Here is a 24,376-nt window from a genome sequence, read left to right on the forward strand (position 1 = left end):
GTGTAACCCCTCAAATTTTACAGCACAATGTAATTTTTTTTGGGAAATTTCCGACGTACCACCCTGAAAATCATGTGTGCTACCCCTGAGATATGGTTGCGGATAATACGGTAGCATACCACCATAATGATAAACGGAGGACGGATAAATTGGTTGATCAAAAGGAGTAGTGTTTCTTGTGGGTGTTTTTTTGGTTGTTTGGGTTGTTAAAAGAATACATTTTTTTGAATTCGTGAGAGATAAAATATAGAGAGATAGAAGTGTGTATTGAAGCGTGGTAAGTTTAAATGTTGAGTTTTATTTATAGGTAAAAAAATAAAAAAAAATTGTAAGTCGAAAATAAATAGTACGTAACAAATTAGATGCGAGAGAGAGAGAGAGAGAGAGAGAGAGAGAGTGTCCCACGGAGCTTGGCTTAGACGACACACCAATCCCGATGTGGGTCGTAGATAAGGTGGCGAAATATTATAGGAATCGCAACCACACCCACAGTCTGTCTTCCTTTTAGGTGAGCCCAGTGGCGAATCTAGAACCAAAAACCACATGGTTTCTTATGTAAATAAAACTAAAATAGGTAGGTCTTTTAGCAAAAATAGGTAGATCTTTTAGCAAAATGAGATAGGTCCTTCATATTTTTTATATATATTTGTTGTATTTTAAAAAAAAAGTAGGTCTTAGGACCTACCTTCTTGAAGCTTAGCTACGCCCCTCGGTGAGCCCTACTTTAATTGAATATATAATCTGAATTATGTCAATCTTGTTCTTCTCGGTTAGAATCAATATTTTTATAATTAAATAAACTATTATTATAAATATTTAAAAAATTACTTTTTTTATTCTAATAAACACCACAAAAATAAATATGACCAACATGTTGTTGCATATAAAACTAGCTCACACGCAAACACAAACACACATCACACACAACCATCGTCAGAGTGAATCATGTAATCATTCCAAGATAATCTTAACTAAATACTAGTTCTAGTAAATGTTGTATTGTTTTCGTCAATTCAAATATCTAAGCCTATAAAAGTTTTTTAATCCTAGAGACTAGAGTTGGAGTATGATGTAGTAGGCCAAAGTTATGGGTACTGTTATCAACATTCCGAATATAACCCTGAAACATTGAAATTTTATACGGGTTATCAATATAATAAAAAGCAAGCATCCAAATTAATAAAAATAATAATACAACCCATTAATATATATGACAATTAAAAGTTTGTACTCACGCAGTACTAAGAATCGTTGGATGAACATTGTATTCCTTAGCAAAAACAAAGGGTACAATTCCTTCGGAGAGTGTAGCCTATCATCAATGTATATGTAATTAACTACAAGTCTACAAGTTTATTATATGGAAATATATGCATGCAAACAAAAAGATGCTAATGATGAACATTGTATTCCTTACCTGAACGATGGATACACGAAGGAGGTTACCACGAAGGCCAACTATGATAGCTGCTACTGCCATTGTCACCGGTCCTATTAAAAACTTTACAGCCATAGCTAATGCAGCCTTCGATCTCCCACACGCTATTATCTTAGGTTGAAGCGCCATAAACAAACCTTAAAGAACGTACAGAAAACATAACCTTCTTTTAGTTTTAACTAAAACCCACCACACATTTTTGTATTCTTTTTCCTTTTTATATAACTATCTTTCCTTTTAATAGAAAACAATGTAAGATGCAAATTGTTTCAAATAAGGGTTTACTTTACATTGATCATGACCAAATACGTATACAACTTTAGGAGGCAATTAGCACGACAACATGTTGTTGCTAAAAAGCCGACAACTTAATTTATTGTATTAAGTTAGACCCGAGACTTGTTGACATAATTAATTAATTGCTTCTTTATGTGATGAACCAAAAACAAAATATATGACACTAAATAAAAGGTTTCAGTTAGCTCTATACGAAATCATATGAAACTTTTGGTGCATCTTTCAACCATTGTGTTACAAAACTATGAAAGTACTACACATCGAGTAAAAAGATTAGAACTTAATTATAGGGCCGATATTTAACAATAACTGTGAAAGTCCTACACATTGAGTAAAAACATTAAAAATTAAAGGGACAAAATTTAACAATAAGTTAAGATATATGTGGGTGTAATTTAATTATAGGATTTGATTGATTGTAACATATATAAACTATAATTGGTAAGTAAATAAATTTGGCCGTGAAAAAAGAAAACTATCCAAAATATTTAACTTTTGATTAAATGTTTAGATATTTTAATTAGAAAAATCTTGTAATTAAGGTCAAGAACAACATTTATCGTCGTAGTAGTAATAAGGGCAAATTTCCAAATAGGTTAACTTATAATATAATTACTGATCTACAACTTGCTTATTTTAGTAAAAGATAAACAAAAAAAACCTTACATACCTAAACTAAACATAGCCATTCCAAGACCAGCATTGGATATCAAGGAGATTGAATTTCCTATTATTTTTGGCATTCCCACATGCCACCTGAGTTCAAAAATTACTAAATACTACAAATCTAAAAAAGCATAATATTGGATTAAATTAGTAAAAAAATTGTTTTAATTCTATTTTTCTAATCAAATCAATTAATAATGTAATAGTTTACCTGAAAGACACAAGAGACCAAATTAGACCCATGATGCTGGCGTACGTGTTAGGGTTTCTAATCAACTTCCGCCAAACCATCATCAATATCAAACGGATCATCACACTCGCCGCCGGCATCTGTTTTGCAGACCCTTCATCCGGCACTGCCACCGTCTTAGGGTGGTGCTCCGCCGCCGCAGAGTCCAAACCCAGTTTTATTCTCTCTTTATCTCCACCTATCTCCCCCCGAACTTCTTCCGTCTCTGCATCCACGTTTAAATTCAGCACTTCCATGGAATTAGAAATTAACATCGAAAGAACGATTAGCTATTTATTTACCTTTGGTATTGTCATTAGGCATTTCATCGGAGACCAACATCCGGATTTCCTTAGCTCCATGTTGATCCGGGCGATATGAGTGCTCCGTCGATTCCCGGAAATCATGAGTACGTAATTGTCCGCCTTTGTAAGCTGCCGTCGGCGCACTAGAACTCCGAGGAAACTTCTGGACGTTATGGCTCACTTTGTTTTGTTGGCCTTTTTTAACGCTCAGACAAGTTTCCGTGTTTGCGCCTGGAAAATGTACGTTATGTTTTCACTTTTGAGACAGTAAAATGTAACTGCTTTCTGAAAAAAATGTTTTAGTAAACATCGTACCTTCCGCAAAAATCCTAGATCTACCCATCTCACGAGTTGCATGGTACAATCCAGACTTTGAAGAACTCATGTTGGGAGATACCGGAGCAGGGTCATTTTCGTAACTTGACAGCCTCGAAGTTTGACCCGTCGACGGCTGAAAGGAATACAAATCCGCAGCCGGGCCAAAATTTGATAGCCGGCCGCCGGGAAACCCCGTAATGGAGAAGAAATCCGATTGGTTGAAATTAGAACATCTCGGAGTTTGGATAGCCGATGAACTTATACTGTAAATTTCAGCTCCTGAAAGAGATCCGACTCCAATCGACTTTCTTGAAGCGTTAGATTTCCTCACCATGACATGAAGTTTCCCGTCATCTCCGATCTCCGTCGCCGTTTCAAGAAAATCTTGCCCGTCAAGAGAAACAACGTCTGTATCAACCTTTATTGAAACGATGTCGCCTCCGGATTCCGGGAACCGTTCCATGATCAGCATCTTTGCGCCACGAAACTCGAAAAAGACAAGAAGCAAAGTGTACCAAATTATGCACTGCATCACTACCACCTGAACCATCAGTGATGCTGTAAAATCTCCATACATGGCACTTACTAACGGAATCCCGATCACGAGGGTGTTGGGGAGGGTGGAGAGTGAAAAGATGGTGATCATCCATTCAAGGCTGCTGGATTTGGTGAATTTAGCCCAGAGGCCGAGCACTAGCAGCATGATGATCTTCTGGAGGGTGTCGGCGGCGAGGAAACGGAAGTTCATGGTGTAAGGATCGTTCATGGAGATGAAGTGGAAAGAGAGCAAAGGGACAGCGAAGATGGCGACAAAACGGTTGATGCCGGAGCACTGGTCTGGGGTGAAGATCTTCCACCACTTGACGCTGCCGTAAGCGAAAAACATTGCAACGTATAACGGCACCATTGCCGTCACGATGGTGGAAAAGTCATGTCCACTGATCATTTCTATTCACTGAGAAAATACAGAATATAGTTTTAGCTTGTGTGTGTGTGAGTGTAGTAGTGTACATATATTAATGTCACGAGGGGAGACGTATGAGGGAGAATTTGACTGTTCACATTTCTGTATAGGTATGATTGACTGAGGTTTTGACCATACATAGAACTAAGAGAATTATTTTTACTAAATGCCTTGGAAATTTATGTAATTTTGACTTCTTAATGAATTAATAAATGGCGTAATAACACTTTAACTTTATAGACTCTTTGGTTAGTGATCGATTACCTGTTGAGGTTTGGCCTATATGTGTTTGCATCAAGGTTGTAGAACTCGTTACTCGGTACCTGTTCGGCCGACTACCGAGTAGCAAGTACTCGAGAGTACTCGGATTCGGTAATTTATATAGAAATATTTTTTAGGAAATTATATATGTCGAAATCAAAAGTTAAAATCATAAGTTGATTGAAATATATAACAAAATTAGATATATGTGATTACACAAAAACTGAAAAACACATAATGGTAGTAATTACTGAAAATTTAAGATATATATGTAGTAATAATCACGTGTGTGTGTGTGTGTGTTAAATAATAAATCATTAAGTATATTATACATATTAATCATCGAGTTGATCGAGTCTTACAACACTGCCCAGTTCAGTAAGGAATCGATCGGGGAGTACTCGAGGTTCTGTAACTCGCCTCGGTAAGGGGCAGAGTAGCGAGTACTCGGAGGAGTAATCGGCCAACTCGGCGAGTTTTACAACACTGGTTTGCATTAAGAACCAAATAGAAAGATCTGGATTGGATAATTGGTTATTAACTTATTATTCGTATGTGTAAAGCTGGTGGGTGTCGTAGCGGTACTCGACTTGTACTCGGTGAACTCGGCGAACACCGGGCCGAGGTCTCTGCATGCCGAGCTCGGCTCGGCAATTAGGCGAGGGTTAACCGATAAGAGAGATTTTTTTAAACCCATTTATTACTTAAACATTTTTTTTTCAAAAATTACCTTCTTTCCAAAAAAATACCAAATTTCAAAAATATAACCGTTTGTTTTTTCAAAATTTCAAATTTTAAACCTCAATCTTCAACTATAAATACCTTCATCCTTATTCACTCTTCACCCCATTCAAATCTCCTTAATTCTATTCTCTTAGCTTTCTTATTTTTCCATTTTTTTACACCTCATCAAAAAATGGCTATTGTTTAGACTGAAGAAGAAATCTTACTCACTCGTTTATGGATTGATATAGCAGAAGATCCACACCACAGTGACTACCTTTCGACTACTTTTTGGAGTAGAGTCGCCGACGTATACAACCACCAAGCCCTTCAACAACGAAGAAAAGATCTACTCTACGCCAAATGGAGAAACACACACGCATTTGCAACCCTGTTTACCATTGTGTTTCGTAGGGTGATGCACGATACCGGAAATGGTGAAAACGAAAATACTTTGCTACAGAATGCACTTGAGGCTTACCGTGCTGAAACTGAAAAATATTTCAAGCTTGTTGAGTTTTGGCAAATTGTGAGGCAAAGCTCCAAATGACGTCAAATTTGAAGTCTTTGTCTTCTAATTTTTAGTGGGTTTTATGTTTTTGAATTTCTAGTGTGATGTTTTTAAATTTCTAGTGTTCTTGTGATATTTTTAATTTCTATGTTTTTTTTTTCAATTTCTATGTTTGTGATGGTTTTTATTTATTTATTTCTATGTTTTTAATGGAATTTAAGTTTTTAAAAAAATAATATGTTTACAGTATTTATTTTCTAAATTAATTAAAGAAAATATATATTTAGCATGACAAGTGTGGCAACCCGCGCCTAGCAAATAACAAGTTTTGGCTAAAGTGTGGCAAAAATGAGGTGACGCCTACGTGGACTGTGGCAAGTGTGGGACCACACCCACCAGCCTAAGTGGGCGTAACACTGTGATCAACATGATAATCAGAATCAAGTGGCGTGCGTATTATTGGTATGCCTTGAGATTAGGCATTTCTTATGGAATACTTTATCTAATGTCAAACTAGTATGAAAATTAGGTATAGTCTTGACATTTTGAAGGTCTTGTGCCAAAATAAAATCGAATCACTCTAAAAAAAATCTTGTAATATGTAATCAAGTAAATTCCTAATCGTTCATGTAACGTCTGGTCCCTAGTATGCATTTTATTTATTTATTTATTTATTTTGAAAGAGGAACTCGACGAGTTGGTGGTCTTAACTCGTCGAGTAGAGGGCTGATAATGCGCGGGATTTGAGCTATCTACTCGTCGAGTCAAGAGCCCTCGACTCGACGAGTAGCTCGGCCAGAGTGAAACCCTAATCTCAGGGTTTTTCACCCTATTTAAGCTCCTTAACCCCCACCCCTTGGCCTCATTTCCAGCCTCCTTGTCCCAAACCCTAATCCACGAAACCCTAGAGCTTTCTTTGAGAGTGTGAGCCATTTTGAGTGATCTTTGTGTGTTTTTGAAGCTTGTGGAAGAGGAAGAAGATAGAGGGCTCAAGAGGGAAATAGTAGATCTAGAAGCTACACTCCATTTGCTATATTTTCTGGTAATTAAGTTTCTATCTTGGCTATTAGTTCATTAGATCCCTTTATGTCCTCTTTATGTGGGTTTTTGGTCCAAGATTGGTAGCTTTTGGGAAATGATCGACCCAAGAGGGTATTCTTCCAGATCTAGTACCTAGAGGGGCTGTTATGACATAAAGGTGCAAACTTTATGCCATTGGAGCCCCCATGCAAGCCTTAGAGTGTTATATTGGCCTTTTTAGCCCCAAAAGGTCATGCATGTGGGAAAGGTGGGAACTTTACGTGTTCAAGTAGTGTTAGGGGTTTAGATATGAGGTTGTAAGCTTTAGTTTGGTGTATGGAGGGCTTAAGGACCAAGTTCTAGGTCCCAAGGAATTAGGGTTTGAGCTAAACCCTTTAAGAAGTGGTATTAATGGGTAAAGTCAAAACTTTACCCTTAAAAAGGACATTTTTAGGGTTTATGTGAAGTATGAAGCTTGAACCTGAAGTGTAGGGGCTTAATTCATTAAGATAGCCCAAACCGACAGGGGAACTCAGCGAGTCCAGTAAGGGACTCGACGAGTTGAAGCCGGGTTGTCCCGATGGTATGCCAGATAGAACTCGACGAGTCTGTGAAGGGACTCGACGAGTTGACTCGGTTGACCACGAGTCTGAGTAGTATAGGAACTCGCCGAGTTAGGAAGTAACTCGACGAGTTGAGTTGACTGGGAGTTGACCTTGACTTTGACTTTGACCAGGATGTTGACCTTGACTGGGGGTAAAATGGTCATTTTACCCTAAGAAGGATTATCAGATTTTGATTAAGTGTTATTGTGAAATTGATAGCCGGGGAGTCGTTGGAGCAACCGTCAAAAATTCCTCACACGAGATTTCACAGCTAGCATTCGAGGTGATTTTCCTCCAGTGGGAACGGGTCTAAGGCACCAAGACCGACCCATTTAGTTAGTAGTAGTTCCGGTCTACGGTCCGATGCCAGATGGGGCCCGGTGTAGGTTTATATGCTTTTCCGGATTTCGATCCGATGCCAGGGCGTTCCCGAGGAACGCTTGTATGCTTGATGTCTTTGTGATTCTTGCATGCATTTGCATTGTATGTTTCCGGACTTCGGTCCGATGCCGGCGCGGTCCCGAGGAATGTTGGTATGTTACCGGATTACGGTCCGATGCCGGGCGGGGCCCGAGGAATGTTTAAGTGTGAATGTTATGTGCTTATGTTTATGTGTATTACTGATTATGCTCTTATGTATTCCGAGATTTGCTCGATGTCGGGCGGGGGCCGATACCGAATAGGGTTCAATGTCGGGCGGGGTCCGATGCTGGGTAGGGCCCAATGCCAAGAAAGCCGATGCCGAGCTTGACTCAATGTAGTAGGGGGGGGCAAGATATGTTTATGTGTTATGTGTATGGTATGTGGTAGTTGGGGAGACTCACTAAGCTTCGTGCTTACAGTTTTCAGTTTTGGTTTCAGGTACTTCCGCTAGCAAGGGGAAGAGCTCGGGATGACTTCATGGCACACACCACTGTTTTTAGCCTGGGAGGATTCACTCTGATTTATGATATATATGATTTTGATACATTGACATATATAATGATATTTTTGAGATACATGACTATGATTTTTATGTGATTGATGATATTGATGGTTTTTATTACCGATTTAAAACGAAATTTTTGGTCTATATTTTTGGGATGTTTCAAGTTGGTATCAGAGCCTTGGTTTGAGGGATTCGGGCACACTCGCGGGTGTGTCTTAACTCAACTAAGGACATGGTATGAAAATTTTCAAAAGAAAATCATTTTTACAAAAAGAATTTTGAAAAGAGAAAAGAACTTTGAAAAGAGAAAAAGGGTGTGGTACATGCAATCAGCTGAGCTCAAGTAAGTACTCCCAAATTACCCATACAAGTTTATTTTATGATATGCTTATGAGAACTGCATGCTAGATTAGGACTAAGGATCTAGGAAGGATGCGCTATGTGCCTATTATATGTGCATAAGCTTTATGAGAATTGCATGCTAGTTTAGGACTTAGGATCTAGGAAGGATGCCTTATGTGCCTGTTATATGTATCTTCGCTTTATGAACCGCATGCTAGTACAGATTAGTCAATGATGGCCTGAATGAGATATGCTTGATTATGTTTACTCGATGGTCGAATGGTGCTTGCTTTGTGATTTTTGTAGTTCTAGTTATCTTTTACTAACTAGTAAATGAATATGTTAAGTTACATATTGCGAGGACTAAATAATTTCAGAAGGTTAGGTCTAGCTCTATTGCACAGCTCTTGTTTGAGTCCAACCGTTGCAGGGTAGGATCTCTCATTCGAAGAATTATGTAGTCTTAGTGATATGTAATAGTATTCACAAGCTAGTTAGGGGGAGATAGCCGCGACTTCTTATGCAGCTGACGACGGAGAGTGGGTTGGTGATTACCCTAGGGCAAGCCTAGGATATTTTAGCATGAGATCAGCAGTAGTAGTAGAAGGGACTTGGTGAAGTCGAGGCAATTCTTGAGGAAAGTATGGATAGATGTGGAAGGTAGTATGTGCCCGTACTACTGAAAGCAGAGGATTCGTACTCGAATCAAGGAAGGCTGAGATGAACCAAGGAAACTAGTAGAATGTGAGATCGCTCGAGTTATGATGAGTATACTGATGTTTGTTATGGTGTATTTTCAGTATGGTAACGCTACGCACGAGGCCAGTTGGCACTTCAGGCACTGGTGAGGGATCATGCTTGGGCTTTGGAGCCGGGCAGATGGATGAGCAGACGAGGGAGTTTATTTCGTCTGAGATCACGTGCAACATATAAGATCATACTCCTGTGATCTTTGGTTCGGTCAAGGATGGTTTTTTGGAGCTTCTGGATGAGAAGTAGAGCGCTTTCCGCACTGAGGTGGCGGCCATGATGGGGTCGCGCACACTGACTTTCAGGGAGTTCAGGGCTTGTGGAGCTCCCGACTATCATGGGGCTCGGGACCCCATTGCTAGAAGCAGATGGTTGGCTGATGTCGCCAACACGTTTCGTACGAGCAGATGTCCTGAGGGGGACAAAGTCCGAATTGCATCCTGTCTTCTGAAGGATAGGGCACGAGATTGGTGGGAGGAGGTCGGACGAGCCATTGGGGATGATATAGTTCTAGATGCTATGACCTGGAGTGATTTCTTGGCCAGGTTCAGGGCCGAGTTTGCACCTGTGATTGAGGTGCAACAGCTAGCGAGGGAGTTCCAGGATCTTGAGCAGACGACAGAGACTGTGGCAGAGATCACCGCCAAGTTTAGGGAGAGGGCCCTTCTCGTTCCGCAGTACATGGCGGACGAGGAAATGAAGAAGGCCCGATACAAAGAGATTTTGTGGAGTGATATCCGCCAGTTTGTGAGCCGCTCCAGCTGCAAGACGCTGGAGGATATGATTGCTAGGGCTCAAGATAGGGAGTTGGATTTAGAGATTGAGAGGAAGAGGAAACCAAATGGGGTTCAGACAGGCAGTTCAGGCAAGAAGCCCAAGTTATCAGATCATAGATCGAGGAGCCAGCAGGCCCGCAGCCGGTGTGGTAAGTGCGGCAAGATGCACGCGGGGGCCTGCAAGGCGGGGAGTTTGGGCTGCTTCAAGTGCGGCCGAACTGGGCACATGAGCAGGGATTGTACAACTACCACCACCACCACCGCAATTTCAGATCTGATTTGCTTCTAGTGTAATAAGAGGGGCCACAAGAAGGCCCAGTGTCCGAGTCTGGCAGCAGCAGGACAGGTGGCGACACCCGCTCCTGCCACGTTGAGGATTACAAATGGCCGTCAGGGCCGGGCAGAGGCGTCTATGGCAAGGAGCAGGGCTTTCCAGCTTACTGCAGAGGAGGCACGTGCGGCTCCCGATGTTGTGACGGGTATGTATTCTCTCCTTATCTCTTTATTTTTTATGATTATTGCTTATGTTTATGTGTTTGTTATAGGATCGTTCTTAGTGAACGGTATATCATCCTTGGTACTATTTGATTCGGGTGCAACCCGATCTTTTGTGTCGCTTGCGCTCAGCAAGTGATTCGTAGGAGCTCCGGGGGAGCTGGATTGCCCACTGGATGTGGAGATAGCAGATGACAGGATCGTTAGGGTTGCGAGGGTTCACAGAGGTTGTACACTACATTTATTCGATGAGCAGTTTTTAGTGGATCTGGTTCCTATTCCCCTGCGAGGGAATAAGGTTATAGTGGGTATGGATTTGTTAAGTTTATTGTAAGGCTTAGATGCAATATTTAGATTTGAATTGGGCTTTGAAACTTTAGTGTCATGGACATATAATTTTTTTTATACTAGTATTTAAATTCTAATTGATACAAATAATATACTTAACAAACTAGGTTTTTATTGTTAATAGAACATGAAGGAGATTAGTAGCATGCAAATATGTTTTAATTGAAGTATTGTTATTTTTGTCTTTTAATGTTTTTAATAATATAATATTAAAGGAAATTTTTGAATGGAGGCACTTACGATTGGAAGCCCCGTGCGACCGCACCACCAGGACACCTCCAAGGCCGTCACTGATGAGAATAATGAAATCTAAGAGTTGTGAGAAAACCCTACTAATGATTATAAGGAGCCATGAAGTTAAGTGTGTATTTATAGTGGAATGTTAGGTTATCCCTATGAGTAGAATAACAATGTTCAGAAATTATACAGAAGTGAAATAGTTTTCTTGCAAAGTATGCATGTGAAATTCAAAAATAAAATGACTGATAATAACATAGGTCGACATGTCAGCACTTTATTGAATCCTAACATAAAACCCTAAAATACAATAAAAGAATTTGGTGCAAAAAACTGAAGTTATATTTGGTGGGAAAGACCTGATATGTGGTCATGTAAAAAAATATATTAGTACTTAATAGCGAAACCTTATGGTACGTGAAAACAGTTCAATATATTCGGTGTTCACAAGAAAATGATATTCGGTGCTGCAACACGAACTTCAGACATCATACTTTGTATATGAAAATATAACCACGTGTAATAAGGCAAAATAACATTAATTGGACACTATAATCAAACCTATTAACATTGTACATATAATTTTTTACTAAACCAATTAATTAATTCCAGAAATTGTTTGTCAAAACAAACCCAACTAATAGGTACAAACATCATAACAAATTAAATCATATTAATTCCAAACTTCATTGAACTGGATGTCTTTTTAGGCGAACTTGAGCATCCACTTAATTTTCCTACAACGTGGCCAATACCAACATTTGCCCATTTGATTCAATGCATTGTCATGCAACACTCTCATAAGTTTCTACAAACAACACCTTTAGAACCAAACTTGTAACATTCATAAAAAAAACATGCCAAATTTAAAATTTTTAAAACATTTCAAAACCAATGATTATTACAAAACTTGTTTTCGAAATAGTATAGTGTCAGAGTATCCCAGAATCAAATCATGAAAACATAAGAAGGTGTACGATCACGCCTTCGCCTTCCCGCGGTCATCAGAAATACCTGAAACAAAATCAACAACGGTAAGCCCGAAGCTTAGTGAGTTCCCCCAAAATACCAACGCCATACAAATATAACCATATCATATAAACAAACAGCATGCATAATGAGCCATCAGCCTGACTGGACCACTTCGCAGGCCATCAGTCTATCTGGACCGCTCTCCGTGCCATCAGCACGTCTAGACCGCCTCGCGGGCCTTCAAACTATCTGTACCGCTCGCCGGCCCTTCGGTCTAACTAGTGTGCCCTCCCGGGTCTGCAGTCTCTCCGGTCTGCCCTGGGTATGTTGGCCTAAGTACAAAACATGTCCACCTCAACCCAACCCCCAATCAAACAAACATGTGCAAAGAAATATCATACGCTAGCATATATAATAGTCAAACCGATCTAACAGATCACTAACACGGAAACCATCCTATAACCAGGATACCGATCTAACCGATCACTAACATAGCAACCATCCTATAACCAGGATACCGATCTAACCGATCACTAACATAGCAACCATCCTATAACCAGGATACCGATATAACAGATCACTAACATAGCAATCATCCTATAACCAGGATACAAATCATAAAGGGTCGGCCTTGGTGCCTTAGACCCTGTTGATATAGTGAGAAGAACTCACCTCACAAGTAGCTCGGAATGATAATGTCAAACTCCTCCAAATACAGCTCCAACTCCAACACCTACATCCACCAATGATCCACTTCCATAAATTCCCAAATTACTAAAATACCCCCAAAAGTCAAACTTGTCAACCCTTGGTCAATGTCAAAGTCAACGGTCAAGGTCAACAGTCCATGTTGACCCAACTCATCGAGTGCAGCTTACTGACTCGTCGAGTTCTTCCAGAACTCGAGAAATCGTGAAAACCCTAGTTGACTCGCCGAGTTTCCAGGCAACTCGTCGAGTCCATGCGATGTCCAAATGTCGGGAAAAACCCTAACTAACTCTTCGAGTCTTCTTACTGACTCGCCGAGTTCATGCAAAACCAATACAAGCAATCTTCATCCGACTCGTCGAGTCGGCCATGTGACTCGTCGAGTCCCTTCAATCCATTTCTCATCCAGACGTTTTTAAGCTAACCCAAAGCTTCATATTGCAGATCTAACCTCCTAGGGCATGGTTTCCACGTAAAGTTGCAAACTTTACGTACATGCATGCTCCTAAATGCCAAAACCAAGCTAAGGGAAAGGTTTAACCCAAAGAGAAGGGCCAATGCTTGCTAAATCTGATAACTTTATGACTATAAGGACCAAGAGGAGTCCAGATCTGAAGTTACAACTTCAGATCATGCCCAATACACAAAATAACCCACAACCAACAAGAAAATGGCCCTAATCCTTTGCATGAAGAGATCTAGCTAAAGATAAGTCTGTTGGGTTATGAGCATTCTAACACTCCTAAGTGTACATGCAACCCTAAATACCTTGGATCTATGTTTTCTCTATTATACATACAATTATGAACATCCAAGGTATTATCCTAATCTAGCATACAAAATAATAAATATAACAAGATAGAATACATACCTCTTTGATGTAGAATGTCTTCATGAAGCTTGAGTGCCTAGTGCCCCAAGTGTGACACCTCAAATGGTTCACACAACACCAAATACACTTGGAATAACTTGAGAGAAACTTGAACACTCCTTGAAATCGTCTATCCCTCACACTCACACATTAGTGCACGATTTCTTGAGCCATGGGATTCTTTTATATGGTGGCTATTAGGGTTACACCATGTAACTCATAACTTTACCCATTCCTTATGCTCCATGGATTTTAACCTCCATGGAGTATCCATGGGTCACCCCATGGACTTAGTCCAACATAAGGAATCTTGGATCACAAGCCCACATATATAAGAATGAATGATTTACACAATCAACCCATATATTTAATTAGTCTCCTTTTGATCACTTAATTAATTCCAAATTAATTCTTGATCAATACTAATTAAATAACCTTATTAATATATTAGAACTTATAATATATTATTAACCAACCTTAAGTGTTATTTCTCTCATTATAGTCTATCCAAATGCATGATGCCATGCAACCCAAATGGACCATGCCGGGTCGGGTCAAGTCTTACCAATTATAGTTATAGACTTAGACATTAATCCAACAGTCTCCCACTTGGATAAGTCTAAAACTATTATTGCGTATGACTTCAGGAACCGATCAGCAATCGTAGCTCTCAAAAGCTTCTGTCGAACTCTGACCTTGTCGATGAACTCTGACCTTTGTCAATGACTTGTCCATTAGATAAGGGATCATATATTCCTCCATTCTAGATATCATATGGACTGAGACATGGATTATCAATCATTCTCTCTGTCCATTTGTTGTTTCCCGATTTCCGATTCATGATGACTGACTGATTGAACAAATCAAATCAGTCCTGGCTTGGCCAAGCACTCACATGTATCATCTTTAAATCATCGAGGGGCCCACAGATATCGCTTTTATCCCGAAGGTAAAAGGAATGGATAAACTTCGACTCATATGGCTTGTTCTACTACTTGTTGAATCATACACAAAGGCACGTTTTATAACATCGAGTTACCGAATGCGTTTTCGTGCAATCAATGTACAACCAACTCATAGTAACAACTCATATCTCTAGGTTTGAAGAATATAAGATATTATCGTCTCATGATCACTCGTGATAAAATCCATGAAGTGATTCAAATGAGCGCGGGTTGAATCCAATACTCAGAACTTATGAGCACTCATGAGTGTTGTAGCACCACTTTGTCCACCAACTTGGACCTCTACAAACCAACCCATGACAGTCTTGATTCATATCTACTTCCAACATATGACCGACTGTGGATGGTTTGAATAACTTAATCATTCAGGAAGAGCGACTTAGTTATTCTGGAAGTCAAAACATGCAAAGTGAAACACAAGAATAAATGAATCAAATATGGTATCAAACCCTATGAATATAAATAAACACTTTTATTTATCACCATACTGATTACTCATTATTCATTGTTTCGGTTTTATCAACTTTATACTTGAATTAAAAAAACTAGTTGTCCCATGCTCCAAGCATGTACACTATGTTTTTCTTAAACAATAGCTTTGCCATACACCAAGTATGCACTCTATGTTTGTCTATGATCCTTACTTTGTGAAATAAACCAATTGAACATAATTTCAATGATTCTAATTTCACACTCCCAAATCCTTATCGAAAAATGTGAGAATTTCAAATTCCTATCATTTATCGAAATCTGTTTAGATTTTAAACTTATATGCACTGACCCTTCTGTAATGAATATGTACAAAGTCACAAAGACTTGTCAACAGTCATTATAAGGTATTCCAATGGAGATCAACTCCATGGAAACTAAGTCTCATATTCAAGGTACATTGCTTTGGACATGCTTCTTGCATTAAGTTTTCTAATCTTACACAGATAACTTCCACCTATGGAGACAACTCCATATTCTCATTTTGACTATCACTTCTGAATAAGAGATGCCTCTTTTCAGAATATGTCAATATGGTCCTTCCAAAATTAGCACTATACTTCCAACTGTCCCTGAGCAACCAATCTTTGGTAAACCTCAGATTGTCCTCGACAATTGCTTAATCATTTTAGTCATATCCAATTCTAGACCTTTTCCCTTCTTAATGCCTCTGGGCATTTGGAAAAATTTAGAAATGAAAAATATTATAGCACATGCAATCGATCCTGTACCCAAAGCAAATGGTACACGATTCATGATGTCTCACATAAAGACATGATTCTAGACCAGTCTTTTGCTACAATATTTTTATTTGCCATGTTTTCAAAATTTGACTATGAAGAGGGATGCCGTAATCATAATCTAATTTTGAGAACGCAATATATAGAATTTCCTTAAGTTGAACCAATCCAACAATGAAATTCATATATATATTCTTGACTAAAGATGATTAAGGTCTCAATCTAAGCCTTTAGAACTGAAATGAAGTATATCCTCTCCCTTAATTATAGCAAAACAACTTTTTCAATCCCTGCAGCCTCACGAATTGAAACTTTTGTTTTCTATAATTAACATTGCTAAGTTGCAACACTAACAATAATTATCATGCTCCTACTAACATGATGATTATTAGCATAACACTTATGCTCCCACTAGCTTTGGCATGTACTCAGAAATCAGCTGGACTTCCAGAAATCAATACTTTATTGACTTTCTTACCAAAGTTCAGATTTCTGATACGAGATGCTTTGATAAAACTTTATCAAAATCATACACCTTTCCTTAGATAGCATGCATGTGTGTCTAAACAATTTCAGAACTATGAAAAGGGATGTCGTAATCATAGTCTCAATTGTTTAGACCTTTTGCCATCTGCTTCAAATCTACTTGGTGGAAGTGTTTCCTCACCATCATTTTCATGAATCGGAGAGAAACCTTATGACCCTTAGATTTTATGGTGTATGTGTTCTTATCCATGTGAATCGTCAAAACCATAGTCACAAGACAAGGATAATGACAAATCCAAACTCATATGGACTGAACTTATGCAATCTTAACTTCTTGCCACCTGGCAGTACAGGGCCTGCCATTGCTTCCAAGGATTTATGCAACCAATTGAGAACTTTCAGAACTCCTATGCAAAGCCAACTTTAACTGGAATGGGCACAAAATATGTCAACATGATAGGTTATAAACCTCAAGTCGTGTGCTAGTGAAGAACCTCAGGTTTTATTCTTGATTAGTTCTTGAAATTCTTTTTAGGATCTTTAAGACTCCCACTGTCCTCTTGACATATAAGACTATCTTGCCAAATATTCAAGAGATAGTGCGGATTCTTTATCAAGACAAACACTTCACACAATTGGCCTTAGTTGGTCTTTGTTTAATCCAAAACATCACAACTTACCAACTTCAAATGTACAAGAGTAGGACACTTTTACTCTTACATTTGACAAGTGTTATAAACCTTTCTTTAAGATATGTCACTCAACTTATAGTCTTGGAGTATGACTCTAAGACTTGTTTTGAAACGAAGTATGACTCATCTTCTTGATTTAACCATTTCAACAATTCATGACTCCTCTTCTTAGTCATAAGAATGCACTAAGATGTCCTTAGAAGACCAATTGTGATGTGGTTCTTTAATCATTAAGATGATCACAAAACATGATACTAAAGTACTCTCCCATCTTTTCAGATTTGAGAAACTTTTATCTGTCTGCCTAATTTGATTCTTCCCATTCGTTCTGCCATACATTGAGACTTTTCCAATGTTTTAGAATTATACTTAAACTTGTAAGTATAACCATATTTACTAAAATTTAGTAAATCATGACGAATAGTCTTAACGAGCTTTGTGGTGGACTTGACCAGTGCACAAGAATGTGTACTCGATCCCTTTAGTCCTTAACTTGACTCACACATCCATGTGAACAAGTCTTAATTTTCCAATGCTTGAAAGTTCTCATTCATCATACTATTCAACTTGCATGATTCCAAGTTTCTATCCAACTGAAGCCTTGGGAATGAGAATCTTTCCTTATTTGGTAAATTATGACACTACCACAAACGAAAGAATCAAGTCCATTTTTTTTTCAAATATTGCTATCAATGAAATCATATAAACCATTTTTCACAAATGCCACTTGTAAGGATATTTAAAATAAATATAAAATTAAAAACTTTTATTTTATTTCAAAACTTTGCGGAAAAAACTTATCCTTATAGTGCAAATGCATACGGAAAAACTTGTTGTTATCTATTCCTAAGCAATATATCATAACTCCTAAGTAACAGCTTCAAAATTCTGATGCGATCGAAATCCACCTACGCGATCAGAATCAGCATATACTTCCTTTAAGCTTTCTCTCTATTCTTTGATTCTTAAAACATCAACATGTGACCCAGTCACATCATGTAATGAGGATCTTAGAATAGAAACTTAACAGAGTTAGATAATGGGCTCTACCTGAAGTAGAGTCAGACTTATTGACTTTAACATCCTTAGGTAAACTTGGCAGCTTTGCAATCAACGCCCCTTCCTTTGGCAAAATAAACATATGGACCCTTTGGTAATGGGACTATCTCAGACTTAGCCTTTCTCCTTACCATTTTGTCAACCGGGTTGACTATGGCCAATCCCTTTCCATTGGGAAGAGAATGCTTTTTCTGGATTTCTAGTATCACCATTGTCACTGTCCATAAAGTTTTTGGGAAGTTGATCTTCTAATCAAATTTGCTTTACTATCGTTCCAAATCATTGCTGATTCAGCAGCACCAAGCAAATAGATATGATCATTAAGGTTCATGTCATAGTCTGTTTCATAGTAGTCCCAAAGGAACTCACTATGTGACTTAGAAAGTGATTGAACATCCAATTTTCTCAAGAATTTGACACCCAACTCTCCCAGCTTGTCAATATGTGACTTCATCTCTAAGATGTGATCACACATAGACCTTGCTTGCCATTAGGGCTTGAGTGACCTTGAACTTGTGGGTTAGGGAGAATAATTGGAGGAGGTGGAGGAAGTAAAGTTCCAAGAGATTTGGGAAGATCATAGATGTCTGAACTAGACATCTTTTGGGAGATATTCAAGATAGTTGATCTAAAGTCCTTAATATAACACCCAATATGAAATATTAAGGCTAGGATCCAACAACCTATTTATAATTGGAAGAGGGATGCCGTAATCCGAGTTATAAAATAGTTGAAGGTAGGTAAATGACGATTTACCAATTTCCACCATGAAAAACGAAATAATGTAATTAGGTTTTTAATTGGATTTGAAACTCCTAGATCTTTTGAGATTCATTGAACTTTTCAATGGCATGTTTCAATCTCGAGTGTGCCCTTCAGGTTTTGTGACTGGGATGCCGAGGATCACAAAACAAGGTGTGAAGTAACCATGCAAATATACTTGGTACCCTTAATATTTACCCCTCAATCGATGTGCCGGTTAACCACACGAGCTCCACCGATACTATGATAAATATTAAGTTACCCTTTGCCTACTTTGTTAAGTCCAGGTTAGTGTGCCGGTTAACCACACACGCTCCACTAACGACTTAAGCAAAGTACAAAGTGTAATTTCATGGGTTAGCACCAAATTCACATTTTCCTAAGTAACTAAGATTGGGTATTAATAAGAGTTTAGTTACTTAGTATTTATCATTAATACTTTTAATGAAAGGAGAATTATAGTCCTTGTCCTACCCGTTCGGCTAACGACCCTCCACCAGTCAAGGAAGCGGTGGGTGAGAGTGGACACCCATTAAACTGCCATTTCATAGGCAGTAACCTTATACCCCCCTTATAGACCGGCTTCGTGAATGAGGCCTACTAACGGTAAGCCTGACTTTACTCTTATACATATATATAAATATTATTAACTTATAATATTATAAAGTATAAGGGTTGAATTTTAACTTTTAAAATTCTAAGGGCTAACTTGGAATTAAAGTATTCATAAGTGAAAACTTTTCAAATTCCAAAACTTGAGGGCAAGTTTTGAAACTATTCAAAACTAATTAATTCCATAACTTATGAGTTTAAAGTAGTTTTAATTATAAAAAAAAAAAAAAACTCTTCAAGTTCCATAACTTGAGGACAAGTTATGGAAGACTTTAAACTAATTAATAAAAAAAAAACTTTTTTTTATTGTAACTTATGGAACTAATTAAGGTTACATTTTTTTTTAATTTAATGAAGAGACTCTTGAACCTCCATAACTTGAGGACAAGTTATGGAGTCATAAAATCATTTAATTAGAACTAGACTCTTCATTTTGTAACCTTTGCCAACTTTTATGAGTTTTATGATTCTTAAATGTGACTTTTCATATAACTTGAGGACAAGTTACAAAAACACACTTTGGAATCAACTCTTTGATTAAAATGGATTGAAAACAACTATTTCACACAACTTTTCTATTAATCTAAGAACCTTATAAGAACAAGATAATTCAAATCACCAATCTTCAAGAAATTAGCATGAACATACAAACTAATACAAATCTTGAAATTATGACAATTATCTTAGAAATTGGATTAGCATGAACATTACCACATCAAAAACAAGTTTATAAGTCCAAAGACATCTTAGGGTAATGTTCCTAGTCCAATTCCAGCCAAAACAATCGAATATATGCATCCAACTCGATTTTTCAGCTACTTTTGCAAGTATAACAAGAAAACAAGCCTAGGCTCTGATACCACTGTTGGGTTATGAGCATTCTAACACTCCTAAGTGTACATGCAACCCTAAATACCTTGGATCTATGTTTTCTCTATTATACATACAATTATGAACATCCAAGGTATTATCCTAATCTAGCATACAAAATAATAAATATAACAAGATAGAATACATACCTCTTTGATGTAGAATGTCTTCATGAAGCTTGAGTGCCTAGTGCCCCAAGTGTGACACCTCAAATGGTTCACACAACACCAAATACACTTGGAATAACTTGAGAGAAACTTGAACACTCCTTGAAATCGTCTAGCCCTCACACTCACACATTAGTGCACGATTTCTTGAGCCATGGGATTCTTTTATATGGTGGCTATTAGGGTTTCACCATGTAAGTCATAACTTTACCCATTCCTTATGCTCCATGGATTTTAACCTCCATGGAGTATCCATGGGTCACCCCATGGACTTAGTCCAACATAAGGAATCTTGGATCACAAGCCCACATATATAAGAATGAATGATTTACACAATCAACCCATATATTTAATTAGTCTCCTTTTGATCACTTTAATTCCAAATTAATTCTTGATCAATACTAATTAAATAACCTTATTAATATATTAGAACTTATAATATATTAACCAACCTTAAGTGTTATTTCTCTCATTATAGTCTATCCAAATGCATGATGCCATGCAACCCAAATGGACCATGCCGGGTCGGGTCAAGTCTTACCAATTATAGTTATGGACTTAGACATTAATCCAACAAAGTCAAGGTAACGACTTGTTACCTTCAAGATGATGCCAAGATGAAGTAGAGTCAGATCCACAAGCTTCTCTTTGCTCCAAGCTCCTTAGACTTCAATCCTTTTTCACAAAATGCACCAAAATCACTCTTTAAATTTCACAAACACTCAAGAACAAGGTCTAGACTGATTAGGGTTTCTACTGGCTGTCAAGAGGTGGTAAGGGGCTGGACGAAAGGACTTAAGGTCCTTTATAGAGGGTGCAAACCCTAAAAATTAGGGTTTCCATGCACAGTCTCTACTCGTCGAGTCGGGGTCCTTCGACTCGTCGAGTAGGAGTCACAAACCACGCGGGCCAACTAGGTTCGACACGACGAGTTGGGGCCTCCAACTCGTCGAGTTCCCTCAACAAAATGAATATAAAGCTTTTGAAAATTATACCTGGGAGTCGGGGTGTTACAAAACTACAAAGAAAATTGAGCAAAATCTCCTTTACTAACCTATAACATATATAATATGAAAAGAAAAACATATATTAACTGTTCGATAACAACTCTACATATTTCACTGATGACACATGAATATTCCCTCCAGGGTCACTTTCATAACTAAGTCACCTGACAAATTCAACAATAAATGTAACATAGAGTGCCAATTTGAATAAAAGGAATAAATTTTACATCAACTACCTACTATTTCTCTCTCTCTCTCTCTCTCTCTCTCTCTCTCTCTTGTTTTTACATATAAGGGTTCTACACAAAAAATCTACTACTAATCTTCATCTTCATAATCGTTCCTCAAAACAATCTTATAACGACAACCGTCGTAGCCTAAAAAATTCATAAACAACACCAAGGTATTAAACCTACATTCTATTCCAACAACCAAACTAACTCCACGTGTACAAAATGAAAATGAAGACCATTCTCAACGACCATATCCATAACCGTATCCACCAATTAGTGGTGGTGCAAACAGTAGGTTTATGTAAATATTGGTTTTGCTACCACATAATCAAACATAGAATCATTTTGATATAGATAATAACAACATGAAAATTGCGTTATTGATTAGTGGTGAAAACTAACTAGGGGCTTATGATGGGTTTTATATGTTACAAAAAAAATATTTTGGAAGAAAAACATAAACCTAAATTCACATACACCCTATAGATCTATGTTTTCACAATGCAATAACCAATTGAACATAAAGAACCCTACAAAAACCCTAGTATATTTGAAATTAACAAAAGGGTTTATAAAACATGCCTTTTGATTATACTAGTAGATAATCAAATTAAATCCTTCTTGTAGTCACTTGGAAGCTAGCAAGAAAAATCTCATGCCTCTCATGGTTCACACCCAACCCAAGACATGGATTAGAATCAAATAGTCCTCCGTTCTACTAGATATCATACAGACACGACACAAGGATTAGAATCAATCTCATTGTCCAAGTTTTGTTTCCCGATTTCCTGATTTGTGATGACGATATAAGACTTCAAATTGAACACATCAATTGAGTCCTGGCTGGGCCCAACACTATAAGTCAACACCAAATCACCGAGGGGACCAAAGATATCACTTTTCCCGTTAGGGCAAAAGGAACGAATAAAATTTGACTTATATGCATGTATCCTTTACTCACCAAATCATACATGACACTGTGTTTTATAACATTTTGTTACTGATGCATTTTCACAACACCAATGCATAATTGACTTGTAAATTACAACTAATATATCTCCGTTTTAATAATATAAGATATTATCATCTCAGAATTACTCGTGATATAATCCATGAAGTAATTCTCTGAGCGTGGGTTTATCCAATACTTAAATCTCCATTTCTAAATACTCATGAATGTTGTTGCAATATAATTGATATGTATGACCTCATTAGACAATCTACAATCCAATTCATGACAATCTTAATTCACTACTTACTTCCCAAAGTATGAGTGACTATGGAATTTAAATAATTAAACTATTCGGGAAGTAAAACATGCAAAACGAAACACAAGAGTAGTTAATTGACAAAGGCAGTAACAAACTCATAAATAATCTCTATTATTTAATCACCAAAAGTCAATTACATTTATTTTGTTACAAGTTTAAAACTATTCATATAACTAATAAAACTAATATCATCTCTCAAACCACTACTCATAGCATGCTGATTATGTTTAACCCTACTCGATGCCTTTTTCAAAGGATCTACATGATTCTCTTCTGATAATATCCTCTTCACAATAAGGTGACCTTCTTCTACTCTATGTCTGATGTAATGATACTTTCTGTCAATATGTCTTGACTTGCCATGGTTTAGTCAAAGCAACCACACCTTCACTATTGCAAAAAAGTTCCATTGGTTCCTGAATAGTTGGAACTACTCCAAGATCTCCAATAAAGTTCTTCAGCCAAGCCGCTTACTTTGATGCTTCACTTGCTTATATGTACTCTGATTTGCAAGTAGAATCAGCCATCGTATCTTGCTTGGAACTTTTCCAAGTAACTGTTCCACCATTTAATGTGAACACCCAGATAGATTGAGAGCGAAAGTTGTCTCTATCCGTTTGAACGCTGACGTCAGTATACCTAGTCACTCTCAACGTATCAAGAACTGGAACCATGTCCTTCGTCCTTTGCAAATACTTGAGAATGTTTTTAATTATTGTCCCGTGAGCTCTGCCAGGATTTCCCTGATAACGACTGACCATGCTTAAAGCAGAGGACACATCAGGGCGAGTACATGTCATAGAGTACATGATCGATCCTATGGCCGAAGCATAAGATACTCGACTCATATCCACTATCTCTTCATCCGTACTTGGTCTTAGAGTCTTACTCAACTTGAAATTTCTTTGAATAGGTAGCTCTCATTTCTTGGAATTTTCCGTACTAAACCGTTTTAGTACTTTGTCCAAGTATGTACTTTGACTAAGTCCAATTAGTCTTTTCTTTCTATCTTTCAAAATTCTTATCCCGAGAATATAGGCAGCCTCTCCTAGATCCTTCATAGCGAAACACTTCCAAGATTTTACTTCTTGTAAGGTTGGAACGTTGTTTCCTATAAGTAGTATGTCATCAACATACAATACTAGAAAGGTTACTATAATCCTACTAGCATTGCCATACACACATGACTCATCCTGAATCCTAGAGAAACCAAACTCTTTGACTTTCTCATGGAAACAAAGATTCCAGCTGTGAGGCGG

The 24,376-nt window shown here is 37.8% G+C and overlaps 1 protein-coding gene across 1 annotated transcript; it reads right to left on the reverse strand.

Annotated features, from left to right (window-relative positions):
* Positions 1–1,007: 1,007 nt before the first annotated feature.
* LOC145162560 (auxin efflux carrier component 4-like) lies at positions 1,008–4,212 on the reverse strand. The gene is made up of 7 exons (XM_079081672.1): positions 3,251–4,212; positions 2,933–3,166; positions 2,613–2,856; positions 2,406–2,491; positions 1,418–1,575; positions 1,236–1,312; positions 1,008–1,120 (listed from the first exon to the last, which is right to left on the reverse strand). Exons 1-7 carry the CDS (start codon positions 4,197–4,199, stop codon positions 1,054–1,056), a joined length of 1,815 nt encoding a protein of 604 aa, XP_078937798.1. The 5' UTR covers positions 4,200–4,212; the 3' UTR covers positions 1,008–1,053.
* Between the last annotated feature and the right edge of the window lie 20,164 nt (positions 4,213–24,376).

This window comes from Lactuca virosa, chromosome 3 (genome assembly GCF_052849685.1).
Source record: "Lactuca virosa cultivar CGN04683 chromosome 3, Lactuca_virosa_CGN04683_v6, whole genome shotgun sequence".
Taxonomy (NCBI): Eukaryota; Viridiplantae; Streptophyta; class Magnoliopsida; order Asterales; family Asteraceae; genus Lactuca; species Lactuca virosa.